This window comes from Oculina patagonica, chromosome 11, assembly GCF_052425735.1.
Source record: "Oculina patagonica isolate OP01 chromosome 11, crgOcupat, whole genome shotgun sequence".
Lineage (NCBI taxonomy): Eukaryota > Metazoa > Cnidaria > Anthozoa > Scleractinia > Oculinidae > Oculina > Oculina patagonica.
The window spans coordinates 8,937,995-8,960,600 of record NC_135768.1 but is presented as its reverse complement, the minus strand read 5'-3'; the positions used below and the strand labels follow the sequence as shown (position 1 = coordinate 8,960,600).

The following is a 22,606-nucleotide window of genomic DNA, read 5'->3' as shown; positions in this document are numbered from 1 at the left end:
GCTAACGGGAACTAGCGGGAATATGACTCATTGTGTGGGCGTTAACTTTGTTTTGTTTCTTGTTTTTCTATTTTCAATTGATCAAGGCAACATTTTACTGGTGTTCTTAAAGTAAAAGCTATTGCAGTCATTCCTACTAATTTTCAGTCGTCAAGTTCAGTTATCTTTTTTCTAGTTTGCTCTGAAACGCATTTCTTGTGAATATACACTCTTGGTGCTGTTCGAAGTATTGCGGAACTGTTAGCTTTATAGCCACTCAGTTGAACACAATGAGTGAAGATTTATACCAGTGGGTTTGATCTTCCAACGGTTGGACCATTCAAATTAAAGCTGTTGATGAGTCCTCTACTCTTACTAAAGGTGCTGCTACTGTTTAAACTGGTTTGAACTTTTGAGTGCTGGGCAAGAACCTGTTTAAACACTTTCATGAAAGTTGGCGAATGGTACATTGTTTTGAAACTGCTTATTATGCTTTGCAAGTTGGAAGGTTGTAGCGTTTAAATTTGTGGTTGAAATCTAAGTGTGTGACCGTAAATGAAGCTACTGAGCAGTACATTCATGTGGTACTGTTTGTTATGCTTTATAAGGTGGCTCCAACGTTTACGCTTATGGATAAGCTATTGAGCAGTACTTTCATGTGGTACTGTTTATTATGCTTTACAGGGTGTTTGTAACGTTTAAGTTTGTGGATGAAGCCCAAGTGTGTGACTATTCAAATGAACGGTTCAATGTTTTGTGCCCTAAGGAATAGAACCCATGGATGAACTCGAACATTCTTCAGAAATGTCTTCTTACTTTTTGTTTAATTTTCAGTAAAAAGTAGTTCTAACCAACTTGTGTGGGTGAATTGTTCATATGAAAATAACCACCCGTGTTGCGTTTTTATTCAGCATAGTCTGTTAAAACGTGTTCTCAATTGTGTTGGTTTTGTACATGAATTACTGAATTACTAGCTATGATTTAAACTTCCTGTCTTTCATTGAAAAGCAGCTCTTTTACTTTGATCTTTTATGTGCCTTGTTCATCAGACTGTCGGACTTTCTATACGATTCTGTCTCTAAACTACGTTGCCTAAATGCTAAGGGCGTGACCGCTTGTCTCTTTCTCGAATTCTCTTATAAACAGAATTGAACATTTGAACACTTGCGTGGAACATTCTGGCTTCATCGCGTGATTCGTGCTCATTAGCACAGTGCAGGGCATTTCTTTTCTAACCACTGATTACACCCTAAATGGTCTCGTCAATTTTACGGCCATTAAAACTGTCTATTTCGGGATCTATAATTACCCCTCCTGGTAGTTAACTCGCTCTCTGGCGTGTAACTAATGACCAGCAATCAGCGAGTCACGAAATGGATATAGCAACGTTATGTAAACACAGAAACGTTTCATTGCTTTTATACCATTTTATTGGTAAGGAAGGGGAGCCTAGGTTACCGAGACGAATGTAGAAGGAGTATTTCCTTCCCATAATGTTGATCAACAGTTAAATGGACCCGTATTTACCAGGGATTGCGTAGACACCCATAAGTGAATGACACAGATGATTGGTTCTGCACGCGATGATAAACTGTTTTGGCTTTTACTAACTTCGGGGCTTTCTTTTGTCCTCTCAGCAAGTGTTTTGTTCTGTTCACAGTTCAGTGTCCATTGAAGTGTTTTCGTCTATTCCGGATGTTCTTTTCTCACTGTTACCGTAGTGCCACTACACAACTAACGTAAAAGCACTTCGGTTCCCTCACGAAATGTTTATGTTGCGCTTCATTCGTTACGTCTTCTAAATTGGTTTTTTGTCAGTTGCGTTTAGTTCCTTTGTGCGTAACAAGACATCTCTTTGAAGCTTGCTCCTGGTTATACCATAAAGCTGCCCTAGAAAGGTCTGCTTTTTTGCCCACTCGTATATTGCCACTTTCAGGTGAGGTTAATACAAAATAGAGGGCATAATACATATGTTCACATCCTGCAACGCCTTCATTTAATTGTCCTTCTAGTGAACCCTTTCCGGTAACTATAATAAGCAGTTACGTAAAGACAGTTTCAAGCTATGCCTTACTGAAACACCGATTGTAGTTCACGTGCAACGCAAACTGAGTTTTCATTTGCAAGGAGTGTTAATTATTTTGTTTTGATTCCCACTTTCCACGCTATTATACAGAATGTTTAACCTACGGTTTTATCCCTTAATTGACATTGCTTGATCATTTGTATTACTTGTATTACTTCTCATCATATATGAACATAGCGGGCTGTCTTTAAAGAGATTGCCTCTTAAAGACTATCTTTAGTGGCGATAGAGGACTTGAATTTCGTCTATATGTTCAAGTGTAAAACCACCATAGGTTGACGTCGTTCATAATACAAAAGTCTCAATTTAGCTTCCTTTTTCTTAAAATTACGTTGCTAGTTGTGCTTAAATACTGTCATTATCTATAAACTGACTTCAGTTGTAATATCATCACATGATCACAATGGTGTTTAGAATCCACAATTTCTTTTCCTTTGGATGCCTGATCACTGACATTCGTCTTCAGAGTAATAAAAGCCTGAAAACGTTCTTATTTGCAGGAAGAATTAAATGAATGGCGTTTTATACAAGGTTATCTAAATTGAAAAGTGCTATTTATATCGTCTTAAAAGCTAACTTTTTTGGTGTTTTCAAGACACTTTTACGTAATTTTGGTACTGATGACCACATTGCGACAAATTATTGGATTTCTCAATGTCACAGTTCTTATTCGTACAAGTCAGTAAAATTTTAATTTAAAAATATTAGATCCAGTTGCTTATATCCTTGACACTCTATTTTTAATTTATTCCAATTCGCTTGAACATGAAAATATTAAACCCCTCCTTTCTAGAGGTAAAACTGTAGTCAAGTATTTTTAACTTGTATTTTTGTGGATTGCGGCATTTTCCGACTTGTGACTAGTAAACAGAAAGCTTCTGAACATTATACTCATACCATTCCTTTTGTACAAAGTGTTGACTGTGTTTCTGGCAGTCTTTTACGTCATTTGATAAAACGTTTTTTGTGCGACCCCCGTCAATGAAAGCTGTTGAGCAGTACTTTGATGTGGTGCTTTTATTATTCTGTGTAAGGTGGTTCTCTAAGTCCACTGCTGAAACTCTGTCGGGTACCCACTCAGATGAAAGCGGCATACTGCTATCTATGCGAGAGTTACCCACGATTAAATCTTTAAGGAACTCTCTTTGGAAGAGACTGTTTAAAGAACAGCAACTTTTTAATCATTTTATTCTGTAATTTAGTTACACTTTTTACCCTTTTTACCTTTTTAATATTTTAGATCGTATTTCTTGTATTTTTATTCGTTATATTGTCTCATAGGTTATCCTTAGTTTTAATATTCGTATTATAGTGTATTTTTATATTTTATTGTAAATAATTTTAGAGGACCACTGGTTTGTTAGTATTTTTATGCAATTTTAGTGCTTCCCTCGTTAAATAAAGACTTTACTTGCTAGTTAAACAATAGTTTCACACTGTGCTTTATAGGATGCTGTACAGGTTGGCTACAACTTCTAAAACTGCACCCCCCGCGGTGAATATCTGTTCGGAAATCTAATAATTGCTTCCGAATTTCGGATTACAGTGTCTTGAAAAACTGGAGTTTCTTTACCTCAAACTTTCGTGATATGTGGAAAGAAATGCCTGTTGTTTTCGGAGAGAGAAAAATATCGTTTTGGATACGAAAAAAAGGTGAGCTACGATTTTCCAGAAGGCAACAGCGGCTCGTAAATTCGGTAATAATTTCGTTCCCCAAAATTTTCTGAAGATTGAAAGTTCAGCTGGCGTATCCAAACAGATACAATTTTCTAAGCGTTTAAAAATAGGCCTTTAAATCGCACAAAAATGACACTTACAATGCAAAACGTTACGGTGTTCTGACACCTATAGTAGAATTTGCTCGTTGCGTCGCCCTGAAAACTGTGGAAGAAACCCTAATGTGTGAACATAATTATGAAAGCTATTGAGCAGTGCGTTCTCGTCATTTCAGGAAATTTGTCAATTTGCATGGCACTCTTAAGAGAGTAAAGAGTGCTGGTTTTCAATTAATATTTTGTTAGTAGAAAATTAACTCGAATCTATGTCTTCAAAATTCGAGGAAACTTACTCAGAAGAATCGTTTTTGTTACGGAGGCAAAGTAAAACACTAAACTTTCTGAAGGATTGATATGGGTAGCAGCTATATAAAGAAATAAATGGATGCGACTGTGGAAGATTCAAATTTTTCAAAAACTGACTCTTCTTCGTTTTAATCATTTATTCAGTTGCGTGTCTCTTTCAATGCACGGCTGAAGGAGAAGGGCGTGGAATTAGAACTTTCTTTTCTTGTACATAGGGAACGCATAGGTAAAGGATTGGAGATCTGTCTGAGGTGTTTTACAGTGAGCTTGAAATGTTAAGTAGAATTGCAATTGTTTATTTTTAGTTAACAGTCTTGAGTCGTGATATTACACATGAAAACGCAACCTTGACTTAGGCGGATTGTTTGCACAACTTGGTAAATCAATGTCTTTATCTATTCATCCTTCCTTGGTTCTATGTATGTCGCAGTAGGTTACGCCTGCAAGGGTAGTCTATCCTTGCTGTGGATGGGAGGGGAGGTATTAGGGGAAAGTCCTAAAGCTGTTAGCCTGCCAGGTTGAATCTATGGAGACACAAAAATGAGCTCAGAGACTTTGTAATAACTTCCTGTGGACATGAAGAGTTTTAGTGTTTGATATGGTCACTTTAACCTAACCGGCGATAAAATGTCAAAAATCACCTCACAACTTCTTAACTGACATAGTCAAAATAGTCTTAAACATGTTTACACCCGAGTCCTGTATTTTGCATAATTGTAACTCCCTGGGAGAATATGGTTTGGGAATATTAGCTTAATTAAGTCCTTTAAAAGTTAGAGGGTCAATCACATTAGCTTACCACCTGATTCTTGTAGCGAACAAAGCCTCATTACAAAGTTATATAGAAACGTTTCTCTAAACTGAGTTAATTATAGTTCGCTAAGAAATCGGCTTAGTTCATCTGCCAAATAATCAGTCTTGAAGTGTGCTTCTAACTTTAATAGAATTCTGTGGGTGAAATCCATAAAGATAAAGGAAAGGCCATTGAACAGAAAGGACTTTCATGTGGCATTGTTCGGTATTCAATTTTTCCCAATTTAAAATTGTAGCTGATTTGTCAGATTTGAATTCTCCATGGGCCAGGTTTATGATTTGCTCGGAATTAATCCCTGTTTCTGCAAAGGCTCAAAGCTGAAAGGAGTTAAAGTTTTTATCTGCAAGAACATTAGGCCCTGCGGTCTTTATCACATGTTCTGTAGTTATTACTGACAATGTTGTGGCTTTCTCGAGCACTCCTGGTAGGGTTCACTGAAACGAATTGCTGTTTTCTTCATGTTTCTCGTTATTTTTAAGAGCAAGGTAAATTATCAGACTCCTGTGGCACGATTAACATTGTTTGACAAGAAGACAAAGAAATCTGAGTACTAAAACAGTTTCAATACTCTTCACAATTTAGCTTTACCTTACCTATATATCTGGGTCGTGTGAGCTTTTAATAACGTTTCATTAAACACGTTATTTTCTTTCGCTGCCTTTGTTATCTCTTATTCTTTTTGTCTGTCCAACAATTAAATGTGTCTGGCAGTAAAAGAGATTTTGCTTTTTAAAAGTTCCGAACTTTTTGAAATGGCCGCTCTTGGCGCCAGATAAAACTAAGATAAGAAACTTAGAGTGTTTCCAATTTGGCCTTTCGTCGCTTTCAAATCTTTAGATTTACTTGCAGTTCATGTGATAAGTTTGTAATTTCTTTAAAATTAGAGGAGGTCTTTGAAGTGCAGTAAGCTTATTAATAAGCTTATACAAGTCGGTAATACGGGCTTGCAGTTGTCCATCCCGCACCGGAGTCTTTTAACACGTGTGTGTTTGTGTTGGAGAAATTATACACATGTATACATTGAAAACTGATAATTGGTACGGAGCGTTTATAAATGCTACCGTTTGAAGCACAGTCGCCAAATTGCGAAGTAAAGAACCGACAAGATAGTTGGACTTTTCAATTAAATTTACATATTCTTTAAATCCCAGTATCTCTAGTTATTGTGATATTGGAGATATTTTACCTCCCTTTATGGCGTACTTCGCTTTTTTTATAAGTCATTTTACACTTGCAAGTCTGTAAGTAACTTTATGAATGATTCTTTTTAATAACACACTTTTAGCTTGTAATTAAGTTGAAGTATTTACTTTGATCTTATCAGCATCAAACGGGATTATTAAATAAGCAGCTTAATTGCCTTGTCCATGGAAATGAAACGTTTGTTCTAACCGTAAATTTCCACTTCTAGTTTACTGAAAATTCTAATAGAGATTGTTATCCTGTAGACATAATTGACTGTTTTTTGGTTTTGCTCGCAATTTTTTTTACAGCTTTTAAATTTATATTAACATTAAATTTATATGAGAATGTGACTGTTCTCAACTGAAAGAGGTCATTGTTAAATCGTTTTCTTGGACACCTTGACACAATAAACTTTATTCCCCAAGACATGTTTTCAGGTGCATTAATTTTGAAGCTAGTGTTCTTTCACAAAGGACTTGGATTAAAAAATGATGTTGTTAAAAAAAGCTGTGGTACTCTCTCGCCAAGGATTTTCAATTTTCTTTTTCATCGGGTCTGCTGGTGATCAGTATATTGGCCGCTTTAAAATATCAGGAGTTACGTTTACTTGCTCCATCTTGCTAGATTTTTGTTACACCCATAACTGGAATGCAAACACCTCGACTAATTTTGTGGTAAAAGCAGTGAAAGAGACGGTCGGTTATAAATCTTTGATTTATGTGTTAATATCGCTAGTAGACGTTTTGTACTGAACTTTGAGACCGTTAACCGTAGAAACAGTAAGTGAGTTTGTTCATGCTACATTATATAGGTGATTGGATGCATAATGATTTGAGCTTTTTAGTCACAATAATTGTAATGTGCCTTTACTTGAGTTCTTCGTGCGAGGGTGCACGGAAACCTACCCCTCTTACTGAACTGTAACCATAAAAAGCATTCCAAAACCGTCTACAAAGAAAATCCCCAAATACCATCAGGATTTTTTTTTTTTAATATTGCGGTCGTTTCTGTTGCTTTTGCATCACGTGATTACATAGCACCAACACGAAGACGCGGGCCAAATACAGACATTCAACCACTAAAAGGCTTTTCAAGTATTGCTCTTGACGTGTTGTGATCAAAACAAGTTCTAATCGTATTTTTGCCTCACTTCGTCACCCATGACAAATATGTGAAGTGGATACCAGGCCTGGGTCATAACAAAACGCCGTGTCTTGGCCTTATTTTATTCTATACCAGAAAAAGTGCGAAGAGAAACGGTCAACTCTGTCTTCCAAGCACATGCAAGATAACTAAAATTTGGATTCGTGACAATACCCAGAAATAAATAATGTTAAGTGGATGATTGCATGATTTCTGTGTTTCATGACTTCACTGAAGTGTCATGTGATTCTGTTGTAGTCATGTCGCTGAGGCATAATATCACTGAGAAAGGCATTGAAACTGCCAACCCATGAAACTGCTAAACCTCAAATCGCGGTGGTCGCGGCCGCAATTTGCAGTGAGCAACAATTAGTATAATTGTTCTCGACTTTTTCCTTCTCTTTTAATTTATTTTCCCAGTTCTCCTCGCCACCGCAATGCGTTGAATTGACTTGCAAGCTAGATAATATCAAGCTCTACTTCTGGTTGCAATTATTTTTACCAGCGAGTTATATTGATATCAAAAGGCTAAATATACGTATCTCTAGTTTTGCTTACTCATTCTTGTTTACAGGTTTTGTGTTTTAAATAGCAGCTTTCGTCAAGGAATAAATATCGGCTTTGGGCGATTGAGTGTTTTCGAGGAGACTTTTATCGCTTTGCACGTCATAGATATCCTTGCTCGTGAGAACCGGGCCACTTCCGTGATCTCTCACAGGAACTTTGGCGCGGTATTAAGTACCGCGGTGCGCTTAACATCACTTGATTGCAAAGTGTTCGTGATCCTAGCCTGGTTTTCTCGTGAAGATTCCGGGCAAGCTTTATTTTGTCAATAAAACTTTAATTGAGCGAGTTAAAGCAGTGCGTAAATTGAACTGAGCCTTCCTGTTATTGTGGACACGCGTGCATGCTGTTGTAAAAGTCATTTTTGGCCATCGTTTCGTGGAATAATTCTATGGAATTTGGGTGAGGGCAAAAGAGCAAAACCTTACCCAAATATTGGCATAGGAGTGCGATGCTTAAAAGCGTTTGTTTTCTTGTTCACCTTGTAGCTTGATATATGTTGACCCTGAGAAAATGCTCCATGCAAGAAAGAACAGTCTTACGTTTTCGAAAGAAGGCGGCGGTTTTTTTCCTATGAAAATTTCATTAAAGAAACCGGGCGGGTTAGGATCGGAGGCGTTTTTGAATCTGCCGACTATTCGGTAATTTCATCCATAACAGAATCGTCAGTTTCATAAATAAGTTTCAGAGGTGACGTCAATTTTGGTTTCCTTTTTGATTAAAACCTGTCTTTAAAATAATGGAAAACTGCTAGGTGTTTTTTGTCTTTTATCCAGCAGTGCTAGCAAAACATATTGGTAATTACGGTTGTTTGCACGGCGTTTTTAGAGAGCTCAAACTTGTAAGGCAAAGAATAGAACCTTTAAGAAAGTCACAAACGAGCCACAACTCACGTCTTTATAAGAAAAAAAAACGTGTAATATTATGATGTACCTAGTGTTTGAAGTATTACCAAACAATTTGTTCTCTGCGTCAGGACTGCATAATGAATCTGTGGTCATAATATTTTGAAAAAATATTGCTTCTCTCATATATTTGTATAAATACGGCTTGGTTTGTTCTGCCTGTGGTTTAGGTTTTGCACCATCGTAATATATTTAGAAGCCTTACGTAACCAAATCTGTCTTACTGAAGAATCTATCGAAAGAAAAGATCAGTTTCCAAAGCACTTCACTTTTTTTATATTCTACGTTAAAGTTATTCCGTGTTGTTTATCTACCCTTTCCATATCCTCTGGTCGTCTGTTTTTGTCGTGTATGCAGAGTTAACCCCTTACTGGCCTCTCACGAAAAAAAGATTTAGTTGCTTCGTTCAAGTTGCTAGGAATACGTTTGTAAAGTATTTTCAGTTATCGCTTTGGATGAAATGATACTCTAGTTTCAGCATCGATACAGCACTAATTTTTAAAAGAAAACGCAGTATAACAGAAAACCTCTCGACCTTGAGAGAAAACAACCAGGTCGGTGACGTATAAGTTAGCGTGCGATACGCACGATATTGACCTACTGCGAGCTCCTTCCCACGCCATTTAACTTCAGTCATTCTCAGACAACATCACTCGTGTCAAGAAACAGTGGAGCCCGAGCGATATTATCACAGTCATTATATTATCTTAAGAACTTCAAGCAATAGATCATCGTTGCCGTCATCGTAATCACCAAACAATCAGTTCTCAAACAACAAGTGTAGTTGTTCTGGTTTGCATGGCCCTTATAAAGGGAAGTCCATGTCGAATCAATATCGGCCGTATCGAAACCGACCCCTCCACCGCCTAATTTAAGAAGATATTTCCGTTTATATAAAAGGCCCGCTCTCTCATTCACAAACTATATGTGTTTAAAACGGCTGCGGGTTCGTTAGTGCCACTGACACAGCCATTCAGTCAACACAAACATACAGTTAAGTTCGTTTAGTTTCCCTTCGCTCACTACCTGATCTTCATCACTGGCAGTCGAATTTCATCTTCTTTTCCGTGAGTATAAACCTTTTATATTGAAATTTTATTGTAATACTACTTTATCTGCCCCATCGATCAACGAAATTTTCTTAGGAATCAGGGCATGAAAAAAAAAAACGCAAATATCTTCAAAGGTGCATGATTGCAGTGTTATCTCAGTTTATTTTAGTTCCAGAATGTTCATGGTACGCGTGCCGTATAGTTGAGAAACATCCTATCATTGCCCGACATGTAGCAATATTTACTGGCAAATATAGTGGAAATATTCGCTCTTTCTTCTGAGTTTCGTGTGCTTATCTTTATTTACTGTGCGTTTTTTTTTTCTGACTCCAATGATCGTCCGTTGTTTGCTTTGGTAAAACAGTGCAGCTTAGATCAGCGAACGGCTTAAAGTTGCTAGTTTTTATTCCGAATGCAATATGCCCCTTCTTTCTCAATACACAGTATTGATTTAGCTGATGGAAAATCACTTATTTTATTGATTAAGTGCGTTGCAGACGTCTTTGTGTTGAGATGTATGAACACTATTGTTAACTATCTTCTATTTATCACTCTGTCTTACGTCTTTGGCGATCTAAGAATAACCTAAACCTGGAAGCCGGTCAAAAGTAGAATAGAGGAAGCACTCTTCAATTAAAATGAAACAGCCATCAACTCCGGTGTGTTAGAACTTTAAGGACTTTAATTTTCTTGCACAAAATGATAATCACCTGTATCTTTAAGTTAATTATACGGGATCATTTTCCTTTTGAAAAGCACGTGCGTTATCTTGTCCCCGAAATTCAAAGCAGCCAATCTGGTTTTTAAAATAAACATTTCTTTTCTTAGCATAAAAACAATCAAGTCAAAAGTTACAAGGGTAGCCGACTTCCTTGTGCTGGCGTTTTGGTCTCAGAATTCAATGCTCAACAAAACGGAGTCGAGTTCATATATATTTAATAGCGTAGCTTTTGGCACAATAAGTATTAGCTTTTAAGTTAGTGCCGACCTTGCTGGTTTCTCATGAAATCAAGTCTAGTGAACAAGTATATTAAACTCTAAACCGCAACTATGCAAATGACTCACCGATGACGAACAACGAAAACCACTTTTTAAGTGTTTTCCTCATCCAACTTTTACACCCGCGGAGTCTTGTTATCATTTCCATTTTTAACTTTTAATTTGAATTTCCGTGCTTTTGTCCAGAGCGTATAAATCTTGTTCGCGCTTTCCGTTGGCACAGATTCCGTTATACATAACGGCCTGGTATATATGGCTGGTCGTCAATTTCTATTCCATTTCGCCGCACCCTAATGCAATAACACTACTTATTTTTCTCATTAAACTTTAGACTCTTTAATAATACTGCCAGGACCACTTAATAATAGTCTGTGTTGCACCGAACCAAAATACGAAGATGGGAATTTATTGCAAAGTAATGAAACAAATTGTGCGAGATTACTTCCACTAGCATGGGGCAAAGGCTGGCTTTGACTACTTTAAGCAATTTACCACCCATGTGGCTTAGCTGAGAAATAATTCTGATTGTTAAAGCCGAATTTTCAGGAATGCTCTAGGAATTGGCTTGAAAAAATGCGTGTCTTCAAAGATGAACGTTTTTACGTAGGCAAGTGCCTTGTGGAAGTTGCCCATGGCGATGAACTGAATCACACGTGTCACGAGAAATAACGAAGAAAAACTATAATTGAGCGAACCACACACTAAGCGGGCTCCCGGTTTTGTCTAATCTTCTATTCATTAAAGTCAAGACCACGGGAAGTCAATTTTGTAAGATCACGGAAACAAAAAGTATCACATTCGCAGTATTATTTCATGTATCATAATAAGAAGTCAAAATATAAATACAGGAGAAGGAAATCAGGTTCTTCTTAATATAATTAGTTGGACTGCATGCCGCGATCACTAACGGGCTACAATTATCCGTGTTTTTGACATTAATAGCAATTCTCGACTAAGTTAATTGATGAAGCTGGATTTAGAACAGGGGCTGTTGCTTGTGACTTGGTCTAGAATTGAAAGGAAGTGATACTCTTCTTCAGTTTACGATGTTGTAATCACGCAGTTAAATATATCTTCACGAATTAAATTTTATTATGGTGTTCTGTACACCTCCCGCCGAGTCACCACTAGGTCATGAGATGCTTGATATTAGTTTAATTAATGTTTAACATGGAAACTTCGACTTTTTATAGTTTTCGGAGTTTTGCCTTTGCCAGACTACACACGGAACATGGTTGTTCGAGTGAAAGGACTGTCTCTGCTAGTCTCCATGCCGTCATGGCGACTCGTCTCGTGAATAGCATGTTAGCGTGTTAGAACGATCATTAAAGTTAAACGTCCTCAAGAGATTTATTTTCAGCTGAGTTAATTACCGAGCCGTAGGTCACTCAATCACTTGATCGGACGTTACGTTTTGCGGCAAAGCCACCTGGCTTTAAGCACCTTGCGCTCAGTATCCACTCTCCTTCCCTAGGTATCTGGAATTTTATCAGAATCGCTCATATCTAGCGTAAAGGATGCTTTTTGCACCCGGTCTGATACAAGCAGCGAGTCGCCGAAGCTGTATTAATGCTCGCGTGTCGTAGCATCACGCTATTAGGCCTATCACTTCTTTCCCGTGGGTGAACTTAGGTATATAGTTGGTGTAGGTCATTTGGAAATATAAAACACATGTACAGCTTCTCTATCGAAATCTGTTGTTTGATTTTGATTTATAGCTAAGTAAACCTTGTTAGAGCCCTAACGGTTCATCCTATGTAATATGCTGTGAAAAATACCTTTGCGTGATCGCGCGCACCGTTGGCGATGCGTGAAAAAAATTACTTTTATTTGTTGTGGGAGAACTGTTTCTATTAGTATCATTAATAGACTCGAGTCATCGATAAGGCTATTTATCTTTCTAAGGACTGTTCTCACGTAAAGCAACCGTTTATACATTCACTATCGTCAGAGACATGATAGCTTCCGATAAGGCACCATCTTGTCAAATGGACAAGGAATATGTTTCTTTTTTTTGTCAAAACATGGTCGTTATTAAATCAATCTTTGACCACGCTGGTAAAGCACTCGCCAGCTTTAAAAATAGTCTAAGGTTAATGAGATTCTTCACCACTCTATAATTACCGAAAAATTTATACCCGAGACGATTCTACGGATGTCAGAATGAAACTGCACCCGCAAGAAAATTAAGGAGCGAATCGCAAGCGATTCACTAATTCGCTCATGATTTGCCCAGCGCGTTTTCAATCTTGCATGTGTACTCTTATCAAAGCGAGGTCTTTACGGCAATTTAGCTAATCCCGTTGAAATGCTCGTAACGGCTTGAAAGAAGACGAAATTTGCTTGATAATACAGTGGGCGTATCACTTCTTAAATGTTAATTCAAACAAGCCCATTGGCACACCAGTGCGAGTCATTAGTACCAGCAATGACATTTGATTTAGAAGGGCCCCTCATTGTTCTTTATTGGAGTATATTACTGCTCCCAGTGGGATACGGCGTGCAAATAGGAAAGCTTCTAGATACGATGGATGCTTAACAACATTAAACCTTTTGTTGTTTAACATTACGGGCCATTGTGCTCGTACAAAGGGCTTGATAAGCTGAAGGGCTGATTGAATTGCATAATCCGCTCGGTGAATAGCAAGCGGAGCTCTATTATGTCCTATCATTTACATATGACAGTAAAAGCAATTAGGAGCGTAACAAGTGGTAGTTAGTTGTAATAGAACGGCTTGATATTGTGTTCGATATTTTGTCTAATTCTCAGTCTGTTTGTATAGTCATTGTTTGGAAGCAAACCCCCCGAGCTGGGGCTTTTATCTCCTGGAAGCAAAGCACGCCCAAAAAACATTTGCCTATTGTTAGCGGGTGCGTGAAGTGAACGGCTCGAAAGTTAATCAGCGAACGTTATCTGAAACGATTACTCTGACACTGCTGCCGTACGGAGCTTCTCGAGAGTGAAATAGATCTCATATCAGGCGAGGTAAGCAAATGCGTTTCTGTTCTGACGCCAACACATTTTTTGGATTTTATTGTATGTAGGCAAGTACATTGCGAAAGTTAACCGAACCGCGTGGCTGCTTGATGCGTTTTGAGTACAAACAAAGACTTATTTCAAAAAGTTGGCCAAACATTGAGGCTATCAGGTCAAGTAACTAAACATACTGCTTCGCTGCGTCGGGCTGTTTCGCGGGAAACGGCTTCGGCAACAATGGTGTAGTGTACACGTTGGATTAGAGAACATTCACACCGCGGGTATTTTCATCTTGAAGCCTAGAAGGATAAATCCGTAGTGCTAAGTGAAATCGGAAGTCGATTAACTGAAAAGTATGTAAACAAGGGCACATTTAGAGCTCGTGAGCAAACAAGCCAACCACATTATTTTCGCACTTACAAGACGGCAAAGGAAATCCAACTCGAAAGATATTTTTAGCGATGCCGTGAAGTCATGCAGTTATATGCCGCCTGATCAGTTTGAGAGTTTTGTGAACACTTTTGGACAAAGCTTCCCCGCCCCCAACTGATTTGTGCTTTATTTTACGGTCAAAAATTTTGTCAAGATCGTCACCGTACATTTGTTATTTTTTTGCCTTTCGTTCATAGCCAGTCATCTGCAATTGTCGCATGAGACAAATGACGATTTAGCATTTTGTCGACGGCCTTGCAATGTCGTCATACTTCTTAAATTCACCTTGCTCAATATAGTTCACCTTCTTCGCAGAATTGTTCATTGATTCGCGTTTGGTATTTCGATTATCTTCGGAAAAATGTTTCTCAATCTTAATTTTCTTTCTTTTTCATCTGCTGGTACAGACGGTCACCAGTTGCAGATTTTTTTTTCGTCTCGTTTCCTTAGTTTCAAAGTACACCTTTAGTGGCATGCAGTTCGAGAATTGTCTTTCGTGTTAACATCACTTCAATGTGCATCCCTGACGTTTTTCCGCTTTCTCGACATGTAAACCGCCTGCCTCGGTGCGAGACAAGATCTGTCTATTTCATTGCTTCATCGTTCAATTTGGACATTAAATTATTGACTTTTGGCCTCAATAAGTTCTCTTTCAGAAGCCAAACTACAATTTGAAAACACTTCCATGAATGATTTATGAAAGTAGACACTAACACAATAGCATGCGTTTTAAAATTTGCTTATTAGTGGTGGCGAAGGACTTAGAGTTTTCTCTGTGCACTACTTGTTCATGAACTTTCTCTGAGTGCAGTAAACTTTTGGTAGATTGATTATTTAAGTTACATCGCTTTGGTGTCTTCTTTAATCAGTACTTTCCGCTAAACAAGAGCAAGCGGATTGCCAGATGGGGAAACAATGTTTTATCGCCTAAACGTCCAAGTAATTTTGATGGCGTTGAATGAATGTGCCGTTCATTTGTATGTGATTATAATTGAAAAAAAGAAAGTTGCTATTCATTTAAATCGTTTGCATTACTGTTTGACGTGCTTTGGCGGGAAGAAGTTGTGATTTCTTTAAGGTCTGTACACACATGAGGTTTCGGCAATGCAGAAATTACAAATGATTTTGTTTAGTTAGACAAAATCAACTAAAAATTCTTTTGATTTTTTTGCCTGTTCTAATCATTGTAATTGCCAACTAAAAAAAATTGAAAGTCGGTTTGAGCTCTTTTTCGCTCGAAAGTTCTATCTTGGTTGAAAACAACAATTCCATGTGGTTTGTGTGAGTGGTGTGGTTTCTTGGATCACTGAGCGCTCACGAACTATTCTTCTGTGCGTTTATTTGTAGTTTTCTGTAAATATTTTGCCAAATGGTTTCACTATCTAAAGCCCTTATTTAGTAGGTCGCTTACAACACATTTCCATCTAAAACTATGACCGCATAAGGAGAAGTGTTTGATCCTCGAGTCAAGCTCTTAAACAGTACTCCAGCCTCGATACTCACAACGGAACAAAGTCCGCTTTTGTATTTGCAATACTTTAGATCGATAAATTCGATCCGCTAGACAAAAGTTAGCAGTATAGGTATACCGGGAAATCTAACACCGAATCGAATATCGCGAAAGGCTAAGCACGCACTAAACATCGAATCGCCTTTTTAGTGGAGTGGATGAAGTACGTATGCAAATATGGCCTTCATCTCGTGTGGGTTCGCTGTCGAAATTAATTACTTTTCATTCGCAGATGACACATTTGGCAAATCATTAGTGACAATAATAAGGTGTTTATACTTTTAGGTCTGTTATTCGGTGAACCCAGGACTATTCGCTATTCAATTGACATCAGGACGACCCTGAATGCCTTAGAGATTATCCGTGCGTGAGAGGAGCGTACCTTTTGCGACGATTTTTTTTTGCCCGAGCTTGTTTACATAGACATAAAATGGTTGTTTTGACAATCCGGGGAGGTTACACAGCGAGTTGTAAATGGCACGGCGGGTCGCTAAACAGCTGAACAAGGGCCAATATTTCTTTTCTTGACGAGCAAACAATAAACTGCTTATATTTGCTACCTATATCGAGCAGGGATAAAGCATTTTCCTCTGACGTAGCCACTACACGACTTTATAAACTGCGAAACAATAAAGCTCAAGAATTTCTTTCACTCAAAGTGAGGTGGTGGCACCAAACAGATAGAACTCATCAGTCTTGACGCGAGGAACGCTTGTTCGCTAATGAGCTTTCGCGTTTTTGTTTTCTTTCTTTGTCCAAATATATCAGAAAGTTAAACGTCGCAAATAAACACAACAATAATAATAACATGTTCAGCCACATCTACTAAAGGGAAACGGAACCCGGACTCGGCAAGAAGTAATGTAAGTCTTTAAAGGTTTACTTTGTATATATATATATATATTTTTTCAGTTTCAACAGGCAATTTACTTTTAATTCCTTGTTTGCCTTGATGCATTTTTAATGTCTAGCCTCTCACAGCTGTGTGCTTGCCCTTGGCGAAGCCGTGCGCTGAGATTTTGATTCCTCTTGCCGGGCACAGCACGTTGCCAATTGACAAAATCTCGAACCTGATTTTATTCCGGTAGAGCTTAATTTTATGTTAATCGGACAGATGACACATTTTCAAAAAGCATTTATCTATCAGAACTATCGCTAAACGTGGCCATGTTAACCCGCTGTTCTCGAGCATGAGGAGACCATCTCATTCGGAGATTATATTCATAACGGTGTTTGTGCATGACCTGTAGATAAGCTTCGATATCAATACTGTATATTTCTTTACATGGAAAATAATTACTGCACCCAACGAGACGCCAGATTTAGGCATATTATGGCTCCGTTGATTGAAAAAACCCATGTTTGTGAAGCTATACAAAGTCACTGAAAAAATTATTCTTCATAACAATCGTGTATTGTCGAGCCAAAACGTCGCGTTTATAACCGTATTTTGTCGTTGTGTACATGTAATGCTGGGAAAAGCAATTAGGACTCACTCAATTAGCGAGAGCTTGACTCGCGGGAAAACAGAAAGGCATTAAAAAATGGCCGGCCGTCTGGATCTCGATCAATAGGCACAGCGTGCAGATCACGATTTGAGCTAAATCGACTTGGCCCGGAAAGACGGGAGATAATGCGAAGTTCATATGTGTGGAGGCGTGGGCTAACACACACAACTAAGACATCTCACGTATTGTTCGCACGAACTTTGGTTATAATCCATCGAACTCAATATGATAGATAAACGATCATGTCACTCAAGGCCTATAACGTTTAAATTTCAATCGGGGCCAACTCGCGCATACCTCTTACATTGTTTAGCTTTCGATTATATCAACTATTCAAGGTGATGAGTATTGCCATTCTTTGTCACAGTAAGAGAATTTTGTGTGGTGTTATCAGAGTGAGAATCTGTATTCGTCTAACGGTGTGAGACGAAACTCTTTGAACCCATCCCCCAGTAAAGCTTTTTTATGGTGATATGTGATTTTCTGCCTAACATCTGTCAGTGAAAACGATAACGAGAAACTTTAGCATACAATGGACGATTAATTGAGAGGTTCTTTCTTAACGCCCACTTCAAGTCAGTTTTGACGCTTATTGGAAAGTTTGGCTTAAAGGAAACTTTCTTGCGGTTGTTTTTACACTTTAGGCTTCACAACTTGAAGAAGTGTTATCCGATATCTGTAGTTTATTTCCCATCTGCCCTGAACATTGTTTAGGCCGAGTTAATAACACCTTGTGGTAATGATTGACACCGTTGCCATAGCAGGCTTGTAATTAGAGCTTTGCACGCCAATCAGGTAGCTAGAGTTTAACAAACGTAATACTCGATCTTAGCGATAATATACCCCATGTTTCTAACCCTCTTGATAAATACTGACACTTTACAGAGACATTACCACACCCCTGCATTTAGCCTTAATAGACGGCTACCAAGAAGGAGAACCCGTACACGACCGGCGTGATGTTTGCTCCGCTTCCAGCCCTGAGCTTCACGCCGCAGCAGATCGCACAGGTCTGCGAAACTCTGGAGGAAAGCGGTGACATCGAGCGGTTGGCCAGATTTCTGTGGTCCTTGCCAGTGGCCCCTGGAACGTTAGAAGCCTTGAGCAAACACGAAAGCGTGCTCAGAGCGCGAGCCATTGTGGCCTTTCACATGGGAAATTTCCGGGACTTATACCACATATTGGAGACGCATCGCTTCGGTAAAGATTCACATGCCAAATTGCAAGCGATGTGGTTAGAAGCACACTACCAGGAGGCTGAGAGACTTCGAGGGAGACCCTTAGGACCTGTCGATAAGTATCGCGTTCGCAAGAAGTTCCCTCTTCCCAGAACAATTTGGGACGGAGAGCAGAAAACGCACTGTTTCAAGGAGAGGACGAGAAGTTTGCTTCGCGAGTGGTATCTTCAGGATCCCTACCCGAACCCGACAAAGAAGCGCGAACTGGCGCAAGCCACCGGCCTCACACCGACACAAGTTGGGAACTGGTTTAAAAATAGACGGCAAAGAGATCGCGCTGCAGCAGCTAAAAACAGGTAACAAAATCTAACTCTTACAACTTGCAAATTTTCGCTTTAGCAGCTTTGCTTTCGTTCCGTCTGGGTCTAGTGCCGTTTGTTGATTTTACCTTAGTACGCAAAGCTAAACATGGAAATCCTCTCAACGAAAATTCCCTTTTCGCCACCAAAAGCTCAAATCTCAGCACAGCTCAGCACGTTTGAAACGGAAACGGTCAAATTAGGATAAAGTTTAGTGGTGAAAATGCGATTCATGACTGTTTTTATGAGGGTTTCGCGGTCGCTTCCGTCACACAAAAACTCCGCACTTCTCTCAAATTGGTTTAGGTGGTTTGCAGCATAACAGATGGGGTAGAACAACGCTTAATCCTGAAATACACACCGCACGGATAAGACCATTGATAGTCAGCTCGGTGACAGTGTGTATATTTTATAGAGGCATGTGGTCAACAGCTCGAAACAGACCTATCGCTATTTGTTTCAAAGACTCGCATTTGTTTTCCTTTATTCAGAAGCGTTTTACTTTAAACGAGAAAAAGCCTCAATCGCATTGTACTCGATGAACGTGGCGCCAGCGAAATGTGTGTACAATAACACGCGCATATCGCATATAAATTGTACACATGGTTTTCATCCGTATCATCACCGTGCTATACACACTCGTCTGACGAAGGAAATTGATCGAGATACCGTTTCCCCTGAGATTTTCCGGAATTGTGTAGCATCTCTTAAATTCCACTCTACTCTCATTTGTTTTCGCAAGGAATATTTGATAATTTTCTTAGGTACTTAGATAGGATTATGAGCCACATTTGCTTATTTGTTTACCGTATTTTCATCTAATAACTATTTGGGGGCATTACGGAGGCAAATGGATTGGGTTTTTATTTTTTCACGCGCGGGCACATTGCTGATGGCTCGCCAGAAATTGTAATTCTATCTTTCTTAAATTGTTTTTAATCGTGGACGACGAAAGATACAAAAAAGTAAAAATTGGCGAGAGTGCGAGAAGAAGGAGAAGACGAACGAGATGAATGTAATCTTTTTAACGTTCAAACACTGCCGATATAAAGTGTGAAGTGGGAGGCACTCGCACTTTTGACAAACTTTTACAACGTGAAAAGGTGATAACAAGGTTTTGCATTTAGCAAGCAAACATTAAAACTAAATGACGTGAAAGCTTAAAATATTAATTAAACTCATTTTCTTGACGCAGACGGGGCGGATTGTGCGGTATTTAAAACGTTGCCTTGCAAATCCTAATGTTATCTGTAAACAGAAAACGAGAAAAGAAAAACATTACATTTTTCTTCTAGACATTCCTTAACATTTGGATATGTTGGAGTGTTTGTTTGACTCGGCCTTTTAATAAATACAAGCTTTCCGTTTTGCTGTTTTGAACTTATGTGTTTGCGGTGTGAATGAATTTAACGTTATAGTAATCTCCAAATCGCGCAGTAAGTCTGTTTTGAGAACTAATGAAGTATTTATTTGAATGAAGTTTTACTGATACGAACATCGATACTCTGCCACTGATTCCCTCCTCTCTGCAGAAAAATGTCCATCAAATTTTATTCTTGCAACACCGCAGGTTTATAAACTGCGCTACAGTTTCTAATTTATCGTTTGACTCGGTAGTCTAGCGGCGAAACCTACTTTCACAAGCACACTGTTATCCACCGGGGATCCAAAATTCGGCCGGCAATTGTTTTTAACAAATAGATCGTCTGTTTGCTTGGCACGGAAGCGCGCTCTCTTCGTCTTCTGTTATGAAAATCGAGAGGTCTTTGTTGAGTACAAATGAAAATCATTTGCACCTAGTTTAGGAGTAGGGAATTGTCAAATTGAGTGAGTGTATAGTGATAAGTATCATTAATGCCATTAGGCCTTTCAGGCAGACAGTTTCACGCCCAAGTTTATATAACTTAACAAGAAAAAAGTGCGCCGAGATAATGGCTTTAGTCCGGTTCATTAATAAATCTTGTCTTGCTTCCTTTTTCACGGTACATATGTTATGGTGAAGTGTATTAATAAAAAAATTTGTTTTAGCGAATTTTGATCGCATCTACTAAATCTCCAAATCCACGAACAAAATCTTTTTAAAAAGTGTTTACTTTTCATCTTTTTCTGCTGTTTTAGCTACTTTTTACTTTGACATTTAGTGCCTGAGCGACAAAAAAAAAAAGAATCATTAATTTATTTCTCCAGTTAAAGACACATTCAACAACATCGCTTTCCCGAATACAACCGAAAAATAAGTGATAATGGGCAAACAAAACAGTGATATCTGTTTTATATGATATTGGCTGAGCGCGAGTACACAGAAAATATCTTCAAAGCCAATGGCCTAATGTCGTTTAAGAGTTTATTTCTCTTATTCATACGGTGGTGTCCGATTTTTAACAATAAATATTATTTTGCAAAGTTACGTTGTTTTGGTAACGCGGTGTATTTCTCAGCAATGACAATTTTCTTGAATCGAGTTCCTTTGTTCATTAGAGGCTTTAAGAAATCAGTTTCGGTTGTTAATGAACGAGGTGATTCTTTCAAAAGAGTTTTTGAATGTCGTTGTTTCTGTAGCTGAATGGAAGTTGCACGGAAATATAGGTGCTTGAACACCATGTGTACATGCACCCCGAACTTAAGGTGTTACCCGTCTGTATTCGATCCGCCACGAAACTTCATCCCGTCTCAAATTTATAGGCAGTCCTTTCAATTAAACACTTACTCTCGACTCTGTAGGTCTGAATTGTTCAAATGGAAAACCCCGCTTATTCTCCTGTAATTACACGCGTGCGTCGAGAAAATGAAGTTGTTTGGCTTGGATGTTTATATTTCATGTTCATTTAGAGTTACAACAACATGTTAGCTTGGCGCGACTTAGAATTTTTTTAAATCGCTTGATAAATGCTGCAAGCCAGTTTTACAATACATCGAAATCCACAATAAATTACTTTTTTGCCGACCACATGCCTCGTTCTTCATTATAACAAATGAAACGCCTGGAGAATAGCTTCTCATTTCAGCAATCGAGCACGATACATTTGTTCTTTTTAAAGTTGAAAGCCTATTCATGCAGGCGGCAGGCAAATCACAGATGCACACTGCCTGCAGCGATTATATTACCAGGAATTATCCGCTGATTTCTTTTAATTTTCACCCCAGTGAAAACCTATGTAATCCGATGAGTTCAGTCCTAAATCACTTATCATTTATTTCATTATTTCCCTTCGCAGAATGAACCAACAACAAGGTCAACACCTATCGCAATGCAAGGGGAGTTTTTCTCCAGAGGGAAAAGCTATGGAAGACTTTCGCGGGCTAAAAAATTCACCAATTTCCAGTTCAACGGACGATCTACGCAAAGGCGAGTGAAACTCAGAAGAAAAAAAAAATTGAAAAACAACGCTTTCGAACAATCAAAGAGAGAAGCAGAGGACGGTTAACTTCAGGAAACGAAATACAAACGCTGTGGATAATATTTAATATGGAACTTGTGGAGTCACAACCGGAGTGGAACTCTCTCTTAAAAAAAAGACACACGCAGAAGAACACTTGAAAAAGCTACATAAAGTTTATTGCCAAATTTTGAATTGTTGTACAGAGAATATCGTTGTAAATGTTCAAATATATAAATATAATATGCGGTCTGCGCAGTTCTTGTAACATAAAATCTTTTCGTACAGGGCTACTGGATGTTGAACGACTTGAAAAAGAAAAAAAAAGAAATTCAACACAATGTGGCTGACATTTCCATGTTTTGATGATGCGACGGTTCTTTAAGTCGCTATCGTTAGTTTTAAAGAGAAGGAATGACAGAGAAAATAGTAAAGTTGTTCGAATACAATAAGTATG

General features: G+C 38.4%; 1 protein-coding gene across 4 annotated transcripts; it reads left to right on the top strand.

The window, feature by feature from the left end:
* Positions 1-1,777: 1,777 nt before the first annotated feature.
* Positions 1,778-22,480, top strand: LOC144631063 (homeobox protein SIX6-like). 4 transcript variants are annotated; one of them, XM_078489441.1, is made up of 3 exons: positions 1,778-1,915; positions 18,121-18,769; positions 21,988-22,480. In XM_078489441.1, exons 2-3 carry the CDS (start codon positions 18,195-18,197, stop codon positions 22,124-22,126), a joined length of 714 nt encoding a protein of 237 aa, XP_078345567.1. In that variant the 5' UTR covers positions 1,778-1,915; positions 18,121-18,194; the 3' UTR covers positions 22,127-22,480. The 4 variants fall into 4 exon arrangements, with proteins under 4 accessions (XP_078345567.1, XP_078345570.1, XP_078345566.1 ...); XM_078489444.1 differs by lacking the exon at positions 1,778-1,915 and adding an exon at positions 9,679-9,824; XM_078489440.1 differs by lacking the exon at positions 1,778-1,915 and adding an exon at positions 13,526-13,794.
* Positions 22,481-22,606: the final 126 nt, after the last annotated feature.